The sequence below is a fragment of the Rhinopithecus roxellana genome, chromosome 14 (assembly GCF_007565055.1).
Source record: "Rhinopithecus roxellana isolate Shanxi Qingling chromosome 14, ASM756505v1, whole genome shotgun sequence".
In the NCBI taxonomy this organism is placed as follows: Eukaryota; Metazoa; Chordata; class Mammalia; order Primates; family Cercopithecidae; genus Rhinopithecus; species Rhinopithecus roxellana.
This window is the reverse complement of record NC_044562.1, coordinates 43,624,332-43,646,183: the sequence shown is the minus strand read 5'-3', so window position 1 is coordinate 43,646,183 and position 21,852 is coordinate 43,624,332. Positions and strand designations below refer to the sequence as shown.

At 41.1% G+C, this 21,852-nt stretch overlaps 1 protein-coding gene across 3 annotated transcripts in view; it reads right to left on the bottom strand.

Annotated features, from left to right (window-relative positions):
- The window catches only part of NEMP2 (nuclear envelope integral membrane protein 2), a 30,209-nt gene extending 8,923 nt beyond the window's left edge, over positions 1 to 21,286 (bottom strand). For 2 of the 3 annotated variants that reach the window (XM_030916573.1, XM_010379753.2), the window contains exons 1-7: positions 20,862 to 21,286; positions 11,575 to 11,690; positions 5,306 to 5,537; positions 5,089 to 5,161; positions 3,874 to 3,967; positions 2,649 to 2,763; positions 808 to 1,033 (exon numbers count right to left, since the gene is read on the bottom strand). In XM_030916573.1, coding sequence (XP_030772433.1) covers positions 808 to 1,033; positions 2,649 to 2,763; positions 3,874 to 3,967; positions 5,089 to 5,161; positions 5,306 to 5,537; positions 11,575 to 11,690; positions 20,862 to 21,255 — 1,250 coding nt within the window. In that variant the 5' untranslated portion in view covers positions 21,256 to 21,286. Of the gene's footprint in view, positions 1 to 807; positions 1,034 to 2,648; positions 2,764 to 3,873; positions 3,968 to 5,088; positions 5,162 to 5,305; positions 5,538 to 11,574; positions 11,691 to 19,830; positions 19,902 to 20,861 lie in introns of all 3 variants that reach the window. The other variant, XM_030916574.1, reaches the window with a different exon arrangement.
- Positions 21,287 to 21,852: the final 566 nt, after the last annotated feature.

The window sequence follows — 21,852 nt, the reverse complement described above, 5'->3', positions numbered from 1 at the left end:
CCTGGTGGTACCAAACTGGGCTTTCTCTCTATCAGGAAAGCCCTCCGTGTTTATTCATCTGGTTATTTTAATTCATTCTTTAAGATTCAGCATAGTAATATCTCCTCCAGGAAAGCTCTCCTGGCTTTCTCTATATACCCTTGGTCCCTGGGCAAGTCTCTATTTTAATACTTAAAAGAGGTAGAAATGTATGCTGATGTCTAGCAAGTATACCTCAAGGGCAAGAATCATCTCCATCTGTGCACCTGACGTGAAAACAGCTGCTGAGACTCAATGACTGAGGAGAAACATAACAAAGCTGTGACAATAGAGGTTACTTCATTTTTCTTTTTATACTTCAAAGGCCGTAAGCCTTAACTTAAAACCTAAGAGAAAAGAAAGTTCTAAATGCAAATAATACCTTTCAATCATTTATGATTCATTTCTGTTTCCTAATTCGTATCTCATAAGGACAGCTGATAGCACTAAAGTAGTCTTTGGCTCTAATTAAAGAAAATGTTGAATAAAAGAAGATATTTTAGGTAACCCAGAGTCCAGGTACTTCTGTCACTGACTCTAGTGAATTCTGAGTGAGCTCTAATTACCTGGTAATTGGTGGTACAGCTCTGAACGATTAATGAAGACTAGCCATGAAGATAGGATCAGACGCTTGGAGCTCTCTTCTCCCTCCACCCCCAATCTTGCTCAGAATGAAATCTCCAGATCAAATGTAATTATGAGATTAACATGATGTGTGCAAAAACTCTCCCAAATAATAAAACCAGAGCTCAAAATGTCAAATTTGCTGGGGGAAAAAATAATACATACCACCTCATATAACTGAATGCTCTCAGTGGGTAGTGCAGACTCCAGGAGGACATGAGGAGGATTATGGCTGCATAGGCAAACTGAGGCACGGCCACACCAGCATAGACCAGAACCAGGGAGAGGAGTCGTAGTGTCCACATCAGAAGACTTCTGCTCCTGTCATCTGCAAGGGGCCCATGCTTGTAACAAACAACAAAGCTGAAAAATCCAACTATCAAGACATAGCCTGGAAAAGTGGAAGAGGTAAAATAATATAAATTTGAATTTGAGACATTATGTGAAAAAGCTGGCAGAGCCTTGACTTAAAGGTAAAAACTATTAGGGAACCTTAATTTTTGTTTTGTTTTTTTTTTTCCCCCACAAAGTAAGGTTGAAAAATGCACATAGGGTGTTATTCCTTCCATATGAGATACTAGGCTGACTTTCGCAATAATTTGGGATGTACACTTATTATTATGATGATATATAAGACTTATATATAAGTCTGTATTTTAGTCCAGCACCTTTGCTGGATTAAAATGTTATCATGGTTACTTTGGCCAGGAAGAAGTCATAGTTGTATGTGACCATTGGCTACAAACCCTATTTTTTATTTTTACCTTCTAGTCATAAAAGGAACAGGTAATTTTACAGTGGAGAGAGTCATCCTCTGAATCCAATGTTCAGTCTCATCATTACGATGGTGAGACTATAAGCTATGCTGTGTCTCTTGGTATGATTCAAGGTGAAGTGCCCATCACGTCTTAGGTATTCTATCTTAAGTGTTTAATTTATATCTAACCAAGCCTTGAGGTCTAATTTCCAGTTTACAGAAAATACGCAGAAGAGAAGAACATGTTAAATTCTACCATAAAGGGGTCATCAGATAAATCTAGAAGGTGGACATTCTATAGGACAAGCTTGGTCTCTTTAGCATATCACTATGATGAAAAAAAAACTGCTATGGATTAAAAGCAATTTACAGGACAAAACAGATACTAAATGTGGATCTGGACCATATCCTAGTTTATATAAGTCATCAAGAATGGGAAATTTTATCATGGCCTGGGTAATAGATGATTTTATGTAATTATTTTTCAGATAATAATTAACAGATTATATAGGAAAAGGCTCTTGTTTTTTAGAGATGAATAGTGCAGTATTCAGGGAAGCATACCATGATATCTGTAATTTAAAAGAAGCACAAAAAGAAGAATGAGCTAAAAATACGCAGTTTTCAAGTAAAACAAAAAACTTAATTGCTTTTCTTTTGAGGGAAGTGAACTTATGTGAGAAATTTGGTGCTAAAGGTGAGGAGAAAATTCATTCTCTCATTGTCCATTATTTTCTCGTTAAAATAAACAATAAAAACATTTATTTTGTAACGAAAAACAAGGAAAATAAATGGTTTCTTAGCCTCTCTGTGTCTGAAAAGCCAAGTTTTCATTAGTCATTTATGTTTAGGATTTCTCACCTTTCCTACTGAATACTTGAGAGAAAGAAATAAACAGTCGCTTTTCAGAGAAGCTTTTATGTTATAAGTTAGATGTGGTTATTAGAGCTTAACCACAATTCAGAAGCATGTGCCTTCAAAAGGGACGAACACTTTTTTTTCCTCTTTTGATCATTACTATAGAAAACTAAGAAACATGTCATAGAGAAATCATCTAAAATGAGATCTAAATGAACTGAAATCACCAACAATGGGAATAAAATAAACAAAATATTATTTTTAGTAGTACCTTTCCTTAGTTCAAAATGAAAATTTAGATGTTGGAGAGAAACATCTATTAAAAGAAGGCCTCTAGTTGTACATCTCAGTTTCACCAATCACAGAGCGTATTGTTTTTCTATTTACCTACCTAATACATATATCCTCTTTTCATACCACAGCCACTTCAGATCTTCCATCAATTGGCACACAACATAAACTGAAGCAAACCAACAACCAACCATTAGAGCCCAAAAGGTGCTATACTGTGTGTGGAAGAAAATAAATGACACGTTTTTTCGTTCATTCACTCTCATAAAAATAAAAGCAAACAAATAAACCTTTTGTATTAGAAACTCCTACATCACACTGAATTGAAGTCAATTTAAGAAACTCCCTAGGGTCTTAAGGTGTGGTCCACAAGTCAGCAACACCGGCATCACATGGAGCTTGCTGAGTTGACAGAGTCCTAGGCCCCACCGCAGACTGCTGAATCAGAACCCGCATTTCAACAAGATTCCCATGTGGCTTGCATGTACACTGAAGTTGGAGAAGCACTGTTATAAAGAATAAATTTATCTCAAAATAATGCTGGTGTTGTAAACTTTAATCAGTGTAACTGCAACACCACCATCCTGAATTATTTATTTATCCCCAACTAAGTTCAGTGTGTTATTTTATTGAAGGTCTGGCTGGGCACGGTGGCTCACGCCTGTAATTGCAGCACTTTGGGAGGCCAAGGCAGGCAGATCGCCGGAGCTCAGCAGTTCAAGACCAGCCTGGGCAACATGGTGAAATCCTGTCTCTACAAAAAATACAAAAATTAGCTGGGCATGGTGGTGTGTGCCTGTAGTCCCAGCTACTTGGCAGGCTGAGGTGGGAGGCAGAGGCTGCAGTGAGCCAAGATCATGCCACTAAACTCCAGCCTGGGCAACAGAGCAAGACTGTCTCAAAAAATAAATAAATAAAAATAAAGGAAGATGGTGGATTGGGGAACTAATAATAATAAAGAAATTCCCAGATGTAGCAGTGCTGTTATTCAAGGACCCAATGGTTCAGCATCATGAGATTCCCAGCTCTATAAAGATAATAGAAATTTTCACTCAATATAGAAATAGCTTCCTATCACTCAAGAAAAACACATTACCTAGAAAGCAAAATGGTCTCAAAAAAAGTAGCACCAAAACTTAATACTACATATAGTAATAAATAAAATCAGGAACTCCAGAAAAAGATACATTTTAGAGCCAGTTTACATAATGAAGAAACATAGTTTAAATTAGAACCTATCATAATGTGAATTAATTTTGATTAATTTTTCATGTCTGTAAGATCATGATTTCCATTTTTTACTCATTTACACATAGTATGCCTACCTTCGGAATGAATCGTTTCACCAACAGCAAGACAAAGACTAATGTCATTAGAACACCTAGCACAGTTCCCGAGGAGTAATAGAAAGTAGGGCTTCTGTCAAGATAAGCAGATACAAGCCATTTAAATGCCAAACAGCACTTTGAGTATGAAAAGCATGTTTAACCTGGCAACGTCGGTCATAAATAATACTAAGAACAAAAAACTCAGATGGCAGCTCTCATTATATCCTATACTCTTAAAAAACAAAATGGGTACTTGAAATTTATGGTAAGTTGCTTGCCACTAACTCAAACCAGAATGTCTGAGTTATTTTTCATATTCAGGATCTGATCAGACAATAATTACTAAATACCTATGATGTAGCAGGCACTTATCCAGGTTTTAGAAAGGAGAAAAGGCACCAAGAAGTTAAAAAGTCTTCCCTAAGTCAGTATCTGTTCACTGGAGGATTAGGGATTACAACCCAGCTCCTCGGAGTCCAGGCTTTATTCTGCATGCTATGTATGCATCATCTGGCTTATAAAGTTCATGGATGACATTAAACACACTTGGTAACACTATAAGGAAAAGCTTCAAAATGAACAGTGTTAAGAACAGCTGATGAGTGTTGGGTACTAACCTAGAATCCACAAGCTAAGAATAAAATATTGAAAAAAGATTTCTTTCTCATGAGAGAATTCCAAGAAACAAAACATCAGCATAATATGTTTCTCAGATGAGAATATGTCAGTAACAAAAAAGAAAATGATAATACATTTCTCTAAGAGTCAGATATTTGCTATATTCAGCCTTCTGTATCAGGGCCATAAATCTAGGAGGCGGCTCTAATGTAATAGAGCAAGGTGTGTGGACCAGAAAACCCAGGGAACAAATCTCCAGCCCTGATAAGAGCTAATAGTGTGATGAAGGATGTTGCTTTTCTCATCTGTAAAATGAGAACAATAATACAGAGCTTGCATAGTTATTATCAGGATCTAATAAAATATGTTAATACATAAAATATGTGAAAGCACTTTGTAACATACACATATCACGCTATACAAATAACTGTTACTGTTTTCAAAGGCCTTTTCAACACCATCTTCAGACCTATTTGCAAAACCTAAAGTATGCACTACAAATGCACAATAATGTGAAAATACTTAGCATGTGGTCAAAAATGATCTAAACCCCTTTTCATTCACAAAATTAAAAATATAAAAAGGAATACTTACTGACTCAGGGTCTCTGCATAAAAGGAAAGAAAAACTCCTGCCACAAACACAAGGAAGAGTTTGAAATCCATGACTGGAGTAAAAAAGACACACAAACACATAACAAAAAGATTTTTTATCAATGTAATGTTGGTAAAAGAAAAAAAAGTCAATTTATTGAAAAGTTACTCCAGAAAAACTGAATCCAGAAAGTCAAGTGTAATAAAATTGGACTTACTGTTTCGATTCACATGTATCATATAGTTAAATATCTTCCTGACAGGCTCCACAGAAAAGCACACAGTCTCTCCATATGGATTGATGATTATGGTTATTTCATTAGATTCTTTTGGTATCCAAAAGTTATGAATCACACATTTGATAAAAGATAGAATGGTTTCTGGATATTGGCAATTATGTCTTTCTGTGATATATACAATTCTGAACAGGCCTGAACTGGTAATTTTCACCTGTAAAACAAGAACAAACAAATCCATAAACAGAATAACTTCTCTTTGTTGTTGTTTTGGAGATAGGGTCTCTCTCTGTTGCCCAGAATGGAGTGCAATGGCAGGATCTCCGCTTGCTGCAACCTGTACCTCTAGGGCGACCCTCAGCCTCCCAAGTAGCTGGGACCAGAGGCACATGCCACCTGCCCAGCTAATTTCTGTATTTTTCATAGAGATGGGTTTTCGCCATGTTGCCCAGGCTGTCTCGAACTCCTAGGCTCAAGCAATTTGCCTGCTTCAGCCTCCCAAAGTGCTGGGATTACAGGCGTGAGCCACTGCGTCCAGCCAAAACTTCTTATAAGCTTCTTAAAAACATGAGCAAAGGAGTAAAGAGAACTCAAGGTCAGCTGAGTAAAGAATACTCAAATGCTAAGGGTAGCGTTCTATGTTCTGATCCCAGAGGTAGAATCAACAGATTTGTATTTAGTCCAAACACACACTGAACCACAGACATTCTTGAAAGTGAATGCTTCTCCCCACAAGCTGTGGCTGATTTAAGTCCCTCTTCTAGCAAGTTATTGTGGCTAAGAGACATTAAAAAGGATGAGAAGAATGTACAGGCATACCCATTTTATTGTTTTACTACACTGTGCTTTGCAGATAGTGCATTTCTTACAAATGAAAGGTTTGTGGCAACTCTGTCGGGCAAGTCTACTGGCACCATTTTTTCAACAGCGTGTGCTCACTTCATGTCTTTGTGTCAGCATGTTTCAGCAATGAACTGTTTCTTAAATTAAGGTATGTAGGGTTTTTTTTAAAAGATATAATGCTATTGCACCCTTAACAGAATAACAGTATAGTGTAAACATAACTTTTATAGGTACTAGGAAACCAAAAAATTTGTGTGACTTGCTTTATGGGGTATTTGTTTTATTGCAGTGTTCTGGAACCAAACCCACAGTCACATTATCTCTGAAGTATGCCTGTGATCGGTGGCAAAATATGTGAGTAGGCATGGTTTGAAAATAGGGTTTATATCTATACCATTTTCTATTGTGATTAAGAAAAAGCACTTCCTTTCTCTGGATCAGCTGAGCACCTGCAATTCATGCTTCTCTCACCATGCCTACTGAAGGACAATATCCCAACCTCAGGTCCTATTCACATCATACAACAAAGCACTAGCTACAAGCCGATGGTGACAACCCAGTGGTCATTAAATGACAATTTTGCTGCTGCCTTTGTCCATTCTTCTCTCTATTCGTTTTCTTTTTCTAAGAGTAGGGCAACCTGAAAGGGGAGTAAGAGCACCAGCTCTGAATCTCAGTCATCAGGCAATATCACCCACTATCTACCTACCAACCCCCACATTTCTCTTTGACTTTGGCTCCTGGCTCCTGGCTCACTGTTGCTCTCTCTCCAATACTATTTCCTGTCATTCTTCTTAGGTATTACAGTGTATACAATATACACACCAATCCTTCCAGTATCCTGGCCTCTCAGTTCCTGGGATTCCTTTCCTCTTATGCTCTTGTCCTCCCTACCTCAGCTCATCACTCCATGGCCATACCCCGGACCTTGTTAGTACCAGACTGCAGCCCCTCCATACATCTTGTTTCATGCATCTCACTGTGTGACCACCATCTCCTGTCTTTCCAGTGTACCCATCTAGTGCCCCAACCCCACCAAGGATCTCAACATCCTTCTCTTCTTCTGCTCCTTACCCTCTTAATATCCTCAATCTCCTTTTAGCCAGCGAAACCCCATGATCAATTATTACACACCATTCCCTGGCACATACCCTTGACTCCTTTGCACCCCTCTTGCTTTGTCACGCTCACTTACAAAATCCAACTCTCCACCATTCTACTCCTGCATTTGCATCACCAATGTGCTGGAGAAATGCACACTGGTCTCACTTCAAATCCATGACTGTGAACTCAGAGAGGGACATGAAAGCTGCAGTCATTCATACCACATATTACTATTCATTCATTCTTCTACCCTCTGCAATAAAGGATTTCACAACTTCTTCCTCAATACTCAACAACTCCTCCCCACCCTCTTCTCAGCTGTTGATCCTTCCTACTTCACTGAAAATGGAAGAAATCAGAAGTGAATGTCCACCAGCTCCTATCTGCAAAGCCACCTACCTGTCAGCACCTGCAGGCACATGCTCCGCTTCCTACCTGTGGGGAGGAAATTTCCTCCAGAGGAAATTTGCAGACTCCATAAAGGCAAGTCCCGACTTGGGCATGGGATCCTATCCACGTTTGCCTACTCAAGGACATCCCAGCAGCACTTCTTCCCTCTCTACGAGATCATTTCTCTCAGCATACATACATTTAAAAAAGAAAAAACAGCCTTCTGTGGACTTCACTTTTCCCTCCAGCTACCACCCATTTCTTTGCTTCTTGCTGCAATAAAATTCCTTTAAAAAGCTGCCTGTGCCTGCAGTCTCTAGTTCCTCTACTTCCATTCTCACTTCAATCAGGATTTCCCAAAAGGCTGCCCTGACAAGGTCACTGGTGCTTCCATGTTGCTAACTGAAATGCCCAATTAATTCTCAGTCATCTTATTTGACCTGTCAACAGCACTTGGCACTGCTGGTTATTCCCTTCTCCTTGTTACACTTCTCCCCAGGGCTTCCAGGACATCTCCTTCTTCACTGTCGCTCCTTGTGTTTCTCCTCTGCTGGCTCCTTCCTTCTCCCTGAACTCTTAATATAAGACTGACCCAGGCTTAGCCACTGGTCCTCTTCTCTTCTCCATCGAAACTCACTCGGTTTCATGGCTTTGGGCACCATCTATATAAATATGCACCGCTACTTACTTTTGCAAAAAAAAAGACACAGGAAAGATATACCAGAAACTACTTAAACTGATTGTCTACAAGGGTTGGATAGGAATTAATAGAGGGAGGAGGGAAAGTGACACTTCTCTGAAAATACCTTTGTATAGAGTTTTAACTTTTAAGCCATATTAATGTTGTAGATACTCATAAATAATGATAATAATACAGACATAAAGATGGAAACAACAGACAACTGAGGACTTCAAAAGGTGGTTGGGAGGGAGAGGAGCAAGGGTTGAAAAATCTACTGATTGGGTACTATGGTCACTATTTGGGGGACGGGTTCAGTAGAGCCCAAACCCCAGCATTACACAATATATCCATGTGACAAACCTGCACATGTACCCCCAAATCTAAAAAATTAAAAATTAAAAAGGTTTTTTAAAAAATTTAAAACAAAATCTCATTTAAAATACCCACTATGGTCTTTTCTGAGAATAAAAAGGCAAACAAATCTTGTAAACCAAAAATAAAATTCTAACAACCCCGACCCTGCCAACCATCTGAATGAAACCCTCTTCTTGGCCAGGGCACTCCAAAGTTAACCTGAAAAATTGGTTCAGGCTATGCCAGGAAGCAGGGGTTGGACATGCCTCATTATGCCCTGCTCCCTTTTGGAATTCAGGAAAAACCAACCAGCATTTAATATCAATACAGACCTTAAGTCTGACAAGAAGCACTTATACTCTATTCTCTCTGAAGCCTGCTACCTGGAGGCTTCATCTCCATGATAAAACTTTGGTCTCCACAATTACTTATGATAATGCAGACATTCTTTTCTATTGATAATAACTCTTTCAACCAATTGCCAAACAGAAAATTTTAAAATCTACCTATAACCTGGAACACTGCATTCCTCTCTGCTTCCAGTTGTCTCACCTTTCTGGACCTAACTAATGTATACCTTAAATGTATTTGATTAATGTCTCATGTCTCCTTAAAATGTGTAAAACCAAGCTGTGCCTTGACCATCTTGGGCACATGTTCTCAGAATCTGAGGGATGTGTCACAGGCCACTGGTCACTCATATTTGGCTCAGAATAAATCTCTTCAAATGTTTTATAGAGTGACTTTTTGTCAACAAACTAAAAAAATAAAAATAAAAATGATAAAATTGACCAGGATGGGGGAAAACCCTGAAATTGAAACAAATAAAAACAAACTATATTTTGAATGAATAGTATAACCATACTGAAGGGGAGTGGACTGGGATGAATTAACCTAAAATACACAACCTCAGAAAAAGATTAAAAAAAAACGCTATAAATAAATACTGAACTCCTGTTATTAGGTTTGTGTTTTGCAATGGTATGACTTTGCAATTCTGAAACTACTTTTAGTGTATTCTGGGATTAGGCAAATAAATAAATATATTTGAGGAAATGGGAACCAAGTTCCTCATTATCAGAGAAGGGAATTACAAATACGAAAACTGGAAAACTAGCATGAACCCTGTGGTATTGGAGATCTCAGAACTCACAGTTTCTAATAGGTAGATATAGATGTTTGTGCAGGTGTATGGGTGTGTATGTGTGTGTACACACATGACGATATGCCAGTAGCAATGAAAACACCTAATGTTGACTGTTCCTTGGAAAAAATGTATGATTCCAGAGCTGAGTCTATGATATTATACAAGTCTAGAACATCTTGTTTGTTAGAAAGTAAAGTAGTGCTCAAAAATGCTAGGCACATGGCAGAAGGACACAGGAGCTAGTTGAAGGGGCTCTGACTGGCTAAATCTAGGACAATTTGAGTATCAAAATAAATAATGAGAGTAATGGATTGTAGTTTCCTGAAATAATTGGCAATGTATGAGACTACATGGATATAAATAAATGGGAGGAGGAAAATCTCTTCCTTACAGTAGAAGGTCAATGAATGTAAATGGAATAATGATGCCAGGTGCAGCGGCTTGCACCTATAATCCCAGCACTCTGGGAGGCTAAGGCAGGCAGATTGCTTGAGTCCAGCAGTTCAGTAGACTCATGGGCAACATGGCAAAACCCCGTCTCTACTAAAACTACAAGTAGTCCCAGCTACTTGAAAGGCTGAGGTGGGAGAATCACCTGAGCCCGGGAGGTTTAGGCTGCAGTGAACCAAGATCGCACCAATGCACTTCAGTTTGGGCAACTGGAGTGAGTCCCAGTCTCACAAAAAAAAAAAAAAAAAATAGAATGGATATAGAAAAATCAACATCTGATAAACATCATCATGATTATTGATTCAGTAAAGCATCATCAATGAATGATAAACTAAGGGAAGAAAGTTTGATGAGGAAGAGGTTATCTACACAGTCTCAAATTATCACCTCAAAATATTCATTAAAGGGAAGAAAATACTAATTTTAGTGGAAGAACCTGACAAACACTACCTTAACCATGTGATCAAAGTAGTGCATATTATCAGCAATGGTATCAATCGACATCAAATGCTTGCTGATACAATGTTCCAGCTATTCTCTCAGCCTTGAACACCCCTCCCCCCAGTATCTTCTTGGGTAACTCACTCTACTGAAATCTGTCTCAAAAGTAACCTTCTCAATGAGAACTACCCTGGCCAATTTGCTCCCACTTCTCATCCCACTGATATTACTCTACATTTTCTTTTTTCATAGTACTTACTAGTTTTACCATTTTAATCTCTATTACATTTATTGTTTACTATTCCCCACCCTAGATAATGTAAATATCCACAATGGCAGGGATCTATTTTGTTCATTGATGTATCCTAGGAGCCCAGAAATAGTTCCTGGCACTTAATAGGTGCTCAATAAATATTTGTTAAATGCTGAATGAAAGAAAGTACTAGGCAATTGAGAGCAACTGCTATCTTGGCCATATTTGGGATCAGTGGTTATTCCAGAATTTCTATTTGGAGGGGCTTTGGATAGCAATTTTGGAAAGTAGGAGGAACATGTTGTCTTTAGACTGCCTGAACAGCAGATATGCTGTATACATTTAGATAGTATATTCGTTGGGAGTGGCTTGGGAGTGGCTGAGGGAGAGTCTGAAGGAGTTAGTGTCCTCTTCTCACACTGCCCACCCATTGAACCACTGTGTGTGATCCTCAAGTCAGCTCTCATAGTAATACACAGACCTGTGTCATACCAAAAATACTTTCTATTCCTGAAATGGTACATTTCCTGTCCCTGGAACATGGTAATTCTCTGTCCCTAAGACATGATTTAAAAGTAGGCCCTTACCTGCATAGTTGACCATATGTATTTCCATTCCACTTGGGAATTTTGATTGTAGCAGTAACAGTCTGACTCAGACGTTCTAATTAAATCTTTTTCCTTCAAAGCTTTACACCTACGAACTGAGAGATGGAAAATGGAATACATTTTCTAACTGTTTAATTGCCAAGACTCTTCTTTTTTAAAAAAAGTTTTCAGGGAGGTAACAGTAGCAGTTTTAACATTCTATGACCAATAAATTCTTCTATATAATTATAGTCCTTCAGTCTTTCCAACCAAGGAGGAGACAGACAGAAAACACTCTAGCCCAAGTGTCAATATTTATGACGTTGGAGGGCAGTATAAGAGTGCAGAGAACAAGTACTTCTTCAATTCTGAAGCAGAAGACAGAATTATGGGCACCTTCCCAGAAAAGACAAAAATATGAGTAAAGGGCTGAAAGGCGAGGTAGAGGCAGTAAAACAAAAATTAGGAGGTGGGAGTGGGGGTGGGCAGGACCAGCAAGTGTGTACAGAATCATGAAGATAAGATAAATTATGGAATTAATTCAGTTTAGAGATATTGGATCTTTATATTGGTGAGGGAGCATGGATGGGAGGTATAGGGATACAAGAAGACATTTGAACACCTGTAGCTGGAGTGGTAAACCATGACTACTACTATACCATGTGGACTCCATCTTGAAAGCAGAGCACTGGAGGATTTTAGATAAGTATCAGTCTCAGCAAGAAACCATTGACACTCAAAAGGATTTAACTGAAAATAGTTCAGTAAAGATATGGACAGGCTTAAGGCACTAACAATAAGGTATTATGAAGTTCTCAGGCACCAACAACAGCAGGAAGCTTTCAGCAGCCCAAGTTCCAAAATGGCAAGAAGGATCCCATGTTACTAGCGTCATTGGAACTAGGAGGACAGTAGTCTAAAGGACTGCAGTCACTGCCAGGACTCCCGTGGAATGCAGGGTGAAGGTATGGGTACCTCAACCTGTCTCTCCTGCTGTCCCCTCAGTGCCCTGAATCAACCAAACCCAACAGAAAGATAGACAGCAAAGAAGCCCATATAATGCAGTCCACAGAGGCTAGCTTCAGGCACTAAGCGGAGAAAAGAAGGACTGAGAATAGACCTACAGCAACAAACAGGGAATACCAGCTCAATAAGGAAGTGACAGAAATGCATTTGTATTTTAGAAAGAACATTCTGTAGGTAGTGTGCAATATTAAAGAAGAAGACTGAAAACAGAAGAATCACTAAGGAGGCCACTGAAGCAATCTAAACAAGAAATGGACTAAGAGAGGTGGGAGAAATAACAGATTAGGAAATGAAATCGACAGGCTTTACAGATTCATTTTATCAAGGAAAACAAGACGATGATGTAAAAGTTTCTGGTAAGTGGAGAGATAGTGAGGCCCTTTACTCAGACAAGAAATACTAGAGAAAAAGCAAGTTTGTACAGGGAAGTGGGGGTGAGTTCACTTTTGGATATACTGAGTTTTCATTGGTGGGATTCTGTGAAGATGGACAGATCTTCACATCTCCAGCAAGGAGAAATTTGGCTGGAGACAGATGTAGATACCTAAATATATATGTATGTTATATATAATATATAATACAACTCAACATAACTGAGAGAAAGAGTGATATATATTAACCCTCTGTGTTACAGAGGGTTAATGTAAATGCCACAGGAAAACTAGAAAGTAATGATGTTCATTTTCTTCTGTGGTCACTGCTGTATTTGGATTTGAAATGAAGTAAAATGAAAGTCGTAAGTTCTTCTAGATTCAAGATAGAGTGTCACCTCCACATCTGTCCAACAGGAAACAGGAACAAGGAACACTTATGGGTACACACAGAAATGGGCTTTACGCCCAACCCCTGACTCCTTTAAGGAAAGTGTGATCAGTTGTTTCTCCTGAAAAACCTGAAATGAAGCTAGAACAACTTGCTACACCAAAGTTGGGGAAGAACTGAGTAACTAGTAACAACTAGTAAACAATCACATCCATGTAGGGAATAATACTGAATATGCTCAGACAAGTCCCTGGTCCTGGCCTGAAATATCCTTAGCATTAAGTTGGAGAAAAGTGAAGCCAGACTTCGGGAAAGGATCCTGGGAATGCTCGCCATCTCCCAAAACACAACTCCATAAAAGGGAGGGTTCTCCAGTGGCCACACAAAGCAGCAAAATTACACAAGGACCCAGTGTATTCAACTGTGACAGTCAAATCATTCATCTTTACTCTTCACATTATGATGAAATGCATATGTTTCTAAATATATCAAAAAATTTGCAGAGTTTGAGTCCAAGATGCAAATACAAGAATCCAGGTTAACCACAAGAATGAACCTCTAGAGCAAGGGTCCCCAACCCTGGGGCCAAGGACCAAGACCAGTCCATGGTCTGTTAGGAACAGGGCTGCAGGAGGTGAGTGGTGGGTGAGGTGAGTGATCATTGCCACCTGAGCTCCACCTCCTGTCAGATCAGCAGTGGCATGAGATTCTCACAGCAGCATGAACCCTACAGTGAACTGCACATGCTAGGGATCTAGGCTGCATGCTTGTTATGAGAATCTAATGCCTGATGATCTGAGGTGGACCAGTTTCATCCCCACACCACCCCCTACCCTATTCCTATCCCGTGGAAAAATTGTCTTCCATGAAACTGGTCCCTGTTGCTAAAAGGTTGAAGACCGCTGTTCTAGAGGCTCTCTGTTAAATACAGGATACTAAAAATGAAAAATGTGCTCCTGCATGCTGTTTCCATGCACAAGAGCCAAAAGGAGAATTCACAACCAAGGCTATGAGCACACAAAGCAACCAATGCTGAGGCACATTTTTTGATATATCTGAGATGCAAATGACTTCTGGCCAAGGGCAGCATAGGGGGAGGTGCAGTCCCAGGGATATCAAAGGGCTGGCAGCTACCTATAAAAAATATGAATGTCAAGGAATGTAGTATATAACCCGGAAGACCCTGAGCAACTGCAATGAGAAGACATGAGAACACATTAAATGCTCCCAGCTAGTGAGCAGTAGAGGTGGGGGGATCAGGTCTCTGGATTCACCTTACCATGTTCTGCCTTTGCACAGCCTCCCGGGGGGTCTCTGAGCACAGCTAGAGTTGAGAACTTTATACTGGGAGTCCTCAAATAAAAGGGATTCCTACCCATCATTGGAAAGGGAGTGCATTCCAGCAGGGCAGGTGAAGAGCATGAAGTCTCAGGGACACAGAAGCAGCAGCCCAAACTACGATAGGAATGTCTACTTCCAGACAGGTCTTTCTTTACCACCCATGTGCTCGATGCTAGAGGGGCTTTTCTTGTGGGTGCCTCCAAGGGCCCCTCACTGCAATTCTTCTCTTAGAGAGTGCTGCTACTCCAAGGGCTAAATCAGCTCCCACAGAACAGTTCACTTTTGTTAATGGTCTGAGGAAATAGCCTTTTGGTGGGGCCCGAGTTTTGTAATCAAATGCTCTCTTAAAATAAGGTTCTTTCCACTTGGTCCTAAGACTGTCTCCTAAATCATTCCAAATCTGAAGCTCTTAAGAGCAAGATGGTGCAATTTAAGTATATTGTATACTGCAGTTTCAACACAGGAGTAAATGCTTCTCTCTTACCCAAGCCACATTCCTCTTGCACTAGGATGATTGTAATAGCCTTCTATCTAGCTGGTCTCCCTACTTCCAGAATTGTCCCTCACCACCACATTTTCCTCTACAACCTACCCTTCAATTAGCAAATAGATCTTTTTAAAAACATGAATGGGGCCCGGGTACATTGATTGGCTCATGCCTGTAATCTCACTTGAACCTGGGAGGCAAGGCTGCAGTGAGCTGAAATCGCACCACTGCACTCCAGCCTGGGCGACAGAGTGAGACCCTGTCTCAAAAAAAAAAAAAAAAAGCAACAAAACCAAAAACAAACAAACAAAAACACGAATGGGAACACATCATTTACCTGCTTAAAACCCTCCAATGGCTTCCCTTTACACCATTAATAAAATCCCCCTTCCTTCCAGGGACCTGAGTGCCTCTATGACCTTCCCTCCTCCACTTTCCCTCCCAGCCCAGCTGCTCCAGCCACACCTGGCCCTTCTGTCCTCAAGATGCCAGCCAACCCCCATGTAAAGTTTCCCCAGTCTGCAACCTTCTTCTCCCAGATCTTGGCAGAGCTCATGCCTTCCAATCACTGATGTATTCTATCAAATGCTACCTTCTCATAAAGGCCTTCTTTGACTCCACTATCTAAACAAACACACCCCAACAACTTCCACCTGCTTTCTTCTTTCTTCATATTACATATGTATTTATTAGCTTATACTCTGTCTCTCCATGAAGTCAGGGACATTGCATGTTTATTACTGTAACCCCCAGAACTTAAATATTTGTCTTTTGTGTGTAGCCTGTGGTTCGAGAGGACTACTGGGTTATTTGGGCATATGTGGCCTGCCAATGGAAGTCCAGCCAATCTTTGTAAGAGCCTGGTCAGGGCTAGTCAGCACCATAAAAGGAGGTGCACTCTGGCCCTCCCTTGAAACCACCTGACGTAGTAGGATGCCCTTGCCAGCCTGTGCCATTGCCATCCCATCTACAGAACCCACAAAGCATGCGGGCCAGTCTGGAAGCCACAGGCTGAACTTCCCCCTTACCCTACCCCATGGTCAATACATCCATAGCTAGAGGGTTGAGTACTGTAACCCTTAACATCCTCTGGGCTGGGGACCACCTTCTTGCCCCTCACTGGATAGAGGAGGGCAGAAAGAATAGGTGGGATTAAGCTTCTTTTATTTGACTCATATATGATACATCAGTGTATTCTGTGTAAGGGATCTGCCAGTTAGAAGAAAAGAACTTGTTCTGCATTTCCCCTCAGTCTTCAACCAGATTAAAGACAGCATAGAAGGAAAGACGTTGTCCTGACTGTTCATACCTATAGACATGCTAGTAAAAGCATGTTGCAAACAGTGTTTTCCCTCGAATTCTCCAGAGTGGCCTCTGGCTTTTGAGGTGAAGCTGATGTGGAATTTACACAATCCATGAGATTTCGCAGACAAGGTGGCAGTGCTTCATCATGTCCTCTGGCTGCCCTTTTTTCTTATCACCTCTCTCCCGAGGTGAATGAGTCTCAACTCACATAGGGATTCCTAAATATGTAAGGGACCAGAAATTCAGCCATAAGAAGCCACAAGCCTAGCTTCAAGTCAGTTCATTAAGCCATGGGCTAATTGGACTAGGCAAAAGACAGTGATTGTCACAAGACTGTTATCACAGCTGGCCCATCGCCTTCCTAGAGAGAACAGATCTTCCAATCTTAGATTGATTATAAAGGCTTTATCTTTCTTAGGTCTCTCCGCCCTTTAGCAATCTTCTTCTAGAGCCATTTCAATTCTCAGTTTCAATCATGTCCAGCGGAAATAGGAAACAGAGTCAGTTTGACTGCTTATTTGAACTCTATCACTGAGTATGCCCTGACACTGAAGGCTATGAAGCCGCCTGCATGTCTGCGGGTTTCATTTATTCATGAGGCCCCAGTTATTGCTGGTTAAGTCTACTAGGATAGAACCTGCTGGTAGCAGATGTAGGCAAACTCAAATGTATCAAAACAACAACAGGCCGGGCGCTGTGACTCATGCCTGTAATCCCAGCACTTTGGGAGGCCAAGGCAGGTGGATCACTTGAGCCCAGGAATTTGAGATCAGCCTGGGCAACATGGTGAAACCCTGTCTTTACCAAAAATGCAAAAATTGGCCAGTCTCATAATCTAGTCTCAAAAATAAATAAATAAAAATTTAAAAATTAGAACAAAAACAACAATCCCCTTACAACGCAATCCAGGAAATGAAATAGAATTTCTAGGAATTTTTAAAAATCTAACAATAATCATTCATTTGGTCAAAAGGGAACAATACCTGCCTAGGGAAAGCTACTGCTTCTACTTGAGGCTGAGGTATTTAATATGTCCGTACCCTGGAAGGTGCTCCACAACCTAGGTAATCACTTCCTCAAGCCTGAATCAGATCAGGAGAAAGATCTGGAATTGTAGGCTATCCCAGGTTTGCCTCAACTCCGAAGGACTGAGGAGTATCTGTGGGATCAACCCTGAATGCCATCCTTACTATGGAAAGACAGGTTTCTAAGCCTGGAAGGGCATCATTTTCCTTAACTTCTTGCAATCCTCAGCAGGCTCCCTTGATCCTTTCAATTATACTGACTTCTAGAGAACAGTATATTTCTGGATAGTTGTGCCCAAATCACTAAGATGCTACAGGAGGCATTAATTATTTACATTACCAAAGGATTCAGAAAGTCAGGGTTCCCTTAACCAATGAGATAAGATTCCTTAGTTCACTTTAAATACCACTCAATTTATAAATATTCAATTAATCTAATTTTAGAATTACATATCTAATATAAAAAAGGGACAGTTACATATCACCTACTTTAATTAAAATTATCTTCTTTGTAGTACTTTTGTCATGTATTAGTTTTCCTAAATGTAAGTATATGTTTAAGTTAAAGAGTTGAGTCATATACACAGAAAAAAACAAAAAACAAAAAACACCTCAGTTAAAACATCAGAAAAGAGCAGGTAGTACTTAAACCTACTTACAGAATATGCTAAAAATAAAAAGAACAAACACCTTAAATCTTAGCAGAACCTAACTCCCAACATAAAAATATCTCACCAGTGTTCTCCTGAAAACTGACATGGCCCTCATATTGGGAAAAAAAAAATCTTCAGATGAAACTAGAACGGAATCATAATATAAACACTTACTACATTATATGACAAATTTCTCCATTTTCCCTATAACTGTTTTTCTTTGGGAGCAAGGAAGGGGAGGGAGAAGAGTAGGAAACACGAAAAGCAAAAAACGAACAAGTCTTAACTTGTGAGAAGTCAAATGGACTCAGGATTTTTCTATTTGTTTTTTGTAAATTCACATTGTCAAAGGAGTTAACATGAGGCATCAAAGTGATAAAGGTAACTATTCTCTTAACCTCATTTTTTTTTAACCTGAATATTCATCTTTTTATTTCTCCAAGAATGTGAGAATGAAACTGGAATTAGTACATACTAATGCACACTCAGGTCTTTAACTTCAAGCCGAAATCTTCACAGATGAATTTGAAAGCTGTGATTTCAAATGGACTGTTACCATGATTTAAGCCTGGAAAGCCACTGCCAGGGCCTGAACTTCATCTCAGGACAACACATGGTTTCTAGGGACCTTACTAACTGGCTGAAGCTCTTGAAGTTTCTCTTCCTCTCAGTGTCAACTGTCTCTGACTTTCCTCCAAATAGTTACAGAAAGCTGGTGTTGGTCTGAATGTTCCCCATTCCATTGAAGGGTGTGTTATTCAAGACAAAATTTTAGAACAGGAAGGTACCTTAAGTATCACCTAATCCAAGCCCCTCGCTTAAACGAAGTACCAGCTGTTTCCTCTCAGGGTCCTCATGAAACCATAGACTTTTAAAGAGCAGCAATGGTTCTTAAGCCTAGTCTAATCCAGGGCTGCCAACACAGTGTCATTGGCACATCACCAGATACTGGGCGCTTCACAGTCCGTATTGGAAAGCCTACTGGAATGGCAGGCATCCCTGTAAGGCTACAGAAGTTGCCATTCTTCTTAGCTGTGGACTAGTTTTATCAAGTCAGTGGGCATCCTGCCTGTCTCAGGCAGAACAGAAGCTCCAATAAGTATTTATGCGTGTCTTTGATTAACAAAGCAAAGCAGCAAGCTGTTACTATTACACTAAATGCGGTAACATAAAAACTTTAAAAACACCAGGTTTACTGAGGTGAGAAAAATACTGAAAACTCTTCAGTAAAAACATCTTCATTTTACTCAAAAGAAAACTACGGTTCATAAAGACTCTGTGCCTGGACCAAGGTTTTACCACAGGTTGTGGCTGAAGGTAATGAGCGGTCTAGAACCCAAGGTGCTAGGTGCTGGTCTAAGGCTACTTCTAATTTTCTCGCTGTTGCCATGCCCAGAAACCTTCCTGCTTAGACAGATTTGTGTTTTAATTTTTCACCGGCATAAAATTGTTGTATTTCTTACTACCAAGCCTTTGTTTTCTCATCTGTAAAATGGGTATAAAATGGTGCCTTCCCCCATAGGGCTTCTATGGGTATTAAATATGATAGATACTGCAGCTAAAGCACTTATAACACTGCCTAGCACATAATGAACACTCAAAAAAATTTCTGTTCAATGAAAACCGGAATCCAACAGTTCCCCAACATATAACTCACCGCAAGATTCCCTCAGTTGGGAGCTGTGGCAGAATCTGATGACCTCATTAACATCCAGTCTCTCATTCATCCTTAGATAAAAAACCGCGGTATAACAGGAGGGAGGGCCATGCCCAGCTAAAAGAATACACTTGGCAGCCTCCCTTGAAACCAGGGTAGCCAAAGCAAGGAAGAGAAGTTGGTAGAGAGTGCATCCAGGAAATCTTTTAAAAGATTTTATGAGGAAAAAAAAAAAAAAAAAAACAGAAATGTGAAGCTCATGGTAAGTTAGCGGCAGGTCTGGAGTTGGAACTCTGGGTTTCTGACTTCCCCAGGTGTCCCTCCCAGATCCTTCCCCAGTGTGCCAGCATCTTGAGCCCACTCCGTGGCGAGCCCCTAACGCTAGCAGCCGCTACCAGTTCTTGCTTCCTGTGCGCCAGGCATTGTGCACAACACCACCACAAGAACCTTGTGAGGTCTCATTACCTGCGGCTCATGTGGGACCCGTTATGTTTACTCGCTCAAGGTCACAACAGCCAGTCAGTGGCAGGAGAATTTTCGCTACGATTCTGAAGCTGAAGCTGTTACCTTCTCTAGTCTTGAGATCAAAGGAATGCGAGATAGCGAAATAACAAGGATTTCAACACGCATTGATGTACTGTACAAAAGGCCTTGTGCTGAAAGTCTGGGGACTACGGTCAGCTGTGCCAGTGACAAGCTGTGTCACCTTGAGCAAATCAAAAGCTGAGTTTAGGTTGCTTCTGTAAAACGAGGGAATTGGGCGACTGGATCGCACGGTTGCTTCTAGTCCTAAAATTACAAAATGTCCAATTGCCAAGAGAGAGACCAAAGAAGCCCAAGAAGACAGGAAGGGCGGACGGGGCCTGCCCGGGAGACCCCAAAGCGAGAAAAGGTAGCGCCCACCCGGATCGGCCTCGCAGTGCCACCCAGGCCAAAGGGCGCGCCCTCGGGGCAGCCGCGAAGCCTGGGAGCGAGCACGCACGCGCGCGCCGCCGCCGCCGCCGCCGCCGCCGCCGCCGGGTCCAGGTTACCTGACAATGCCGCCGCCGCCGCCTCCCCGCGAAGGGGCAGTGTGGCCAGGGGCGGCAGCCAGAGCAGCAGCCACCACCGCCCCTGGCACGGCCCCATTTCGTTAGGGGTCAGCTCCGTGCGACCCCGAGCCCTAAGGGACCGGCTCCGCCGCGAGGAGCGGAAGTGGCGCGGGGCCTCAGAAGGCGGAGGGGGCGGTGAGGCCCGAACGCGGGAAAGGCGGAGACCCCGCCTCCCCGGGGCGGAGGAGAGTTGGGTCCGTTGCTCCAGCCTCCGCCCGCGGCCTCGGGGCACGCTGGCGCAGGCCGGAAGAGCTTTCGGTGGCGCGACCCCGGTGGCATGCTCCCGTCCTCGGCCTCCGGGCCTCCAACGCTCGCGGGGCGTCCAGGGCCTCATCTTCCCTTGGGGACCACCCGGCAGCGTCCCGGCGCTGGCTAACCCGGAGTGTTTCTTAAAACTTGGCTGATCTGTGTGAGCTGCGGGATTTGGAGGCTGAAGTGTCCGAGCACCTGTGAGTGACAGCCCGTGAATGGAAAGGTCCTTCGGCAAACGCCCTTTTTGGGAATAAAATACATAAAAGCCAGTTTCTTTATTTTACCTTTCTGTTTTCCTTTTTACTTTCATTTGGTAACAAGCAATAACAAATTGGAAACTTGACCGCTTAAATAACACTGACTTGTATGTCTAATCTCGGGCACCACATTTCAGAGTACAGAGGGGCTTGTAAAATGTTCCTTCACCAATATGACAATCAAGCTTCTCTTAAAATTATCTTATGTTAAAAAAATAGTTTTTTAATGTAATATATTTTTAAATTAACGTATAACTCGAATGGTCTTAATACTGATAATTAGGAGATATATTAATATATATTTTTAAAGAACATTCCCTCCACAGGTCCTGGAACCCATTAATTTGACTCAATATTCCATACTTAACTAGGACAGTCTTCTCTAATTCTGGTCTTTTGGTGAAATATCTTAGAGAACACAA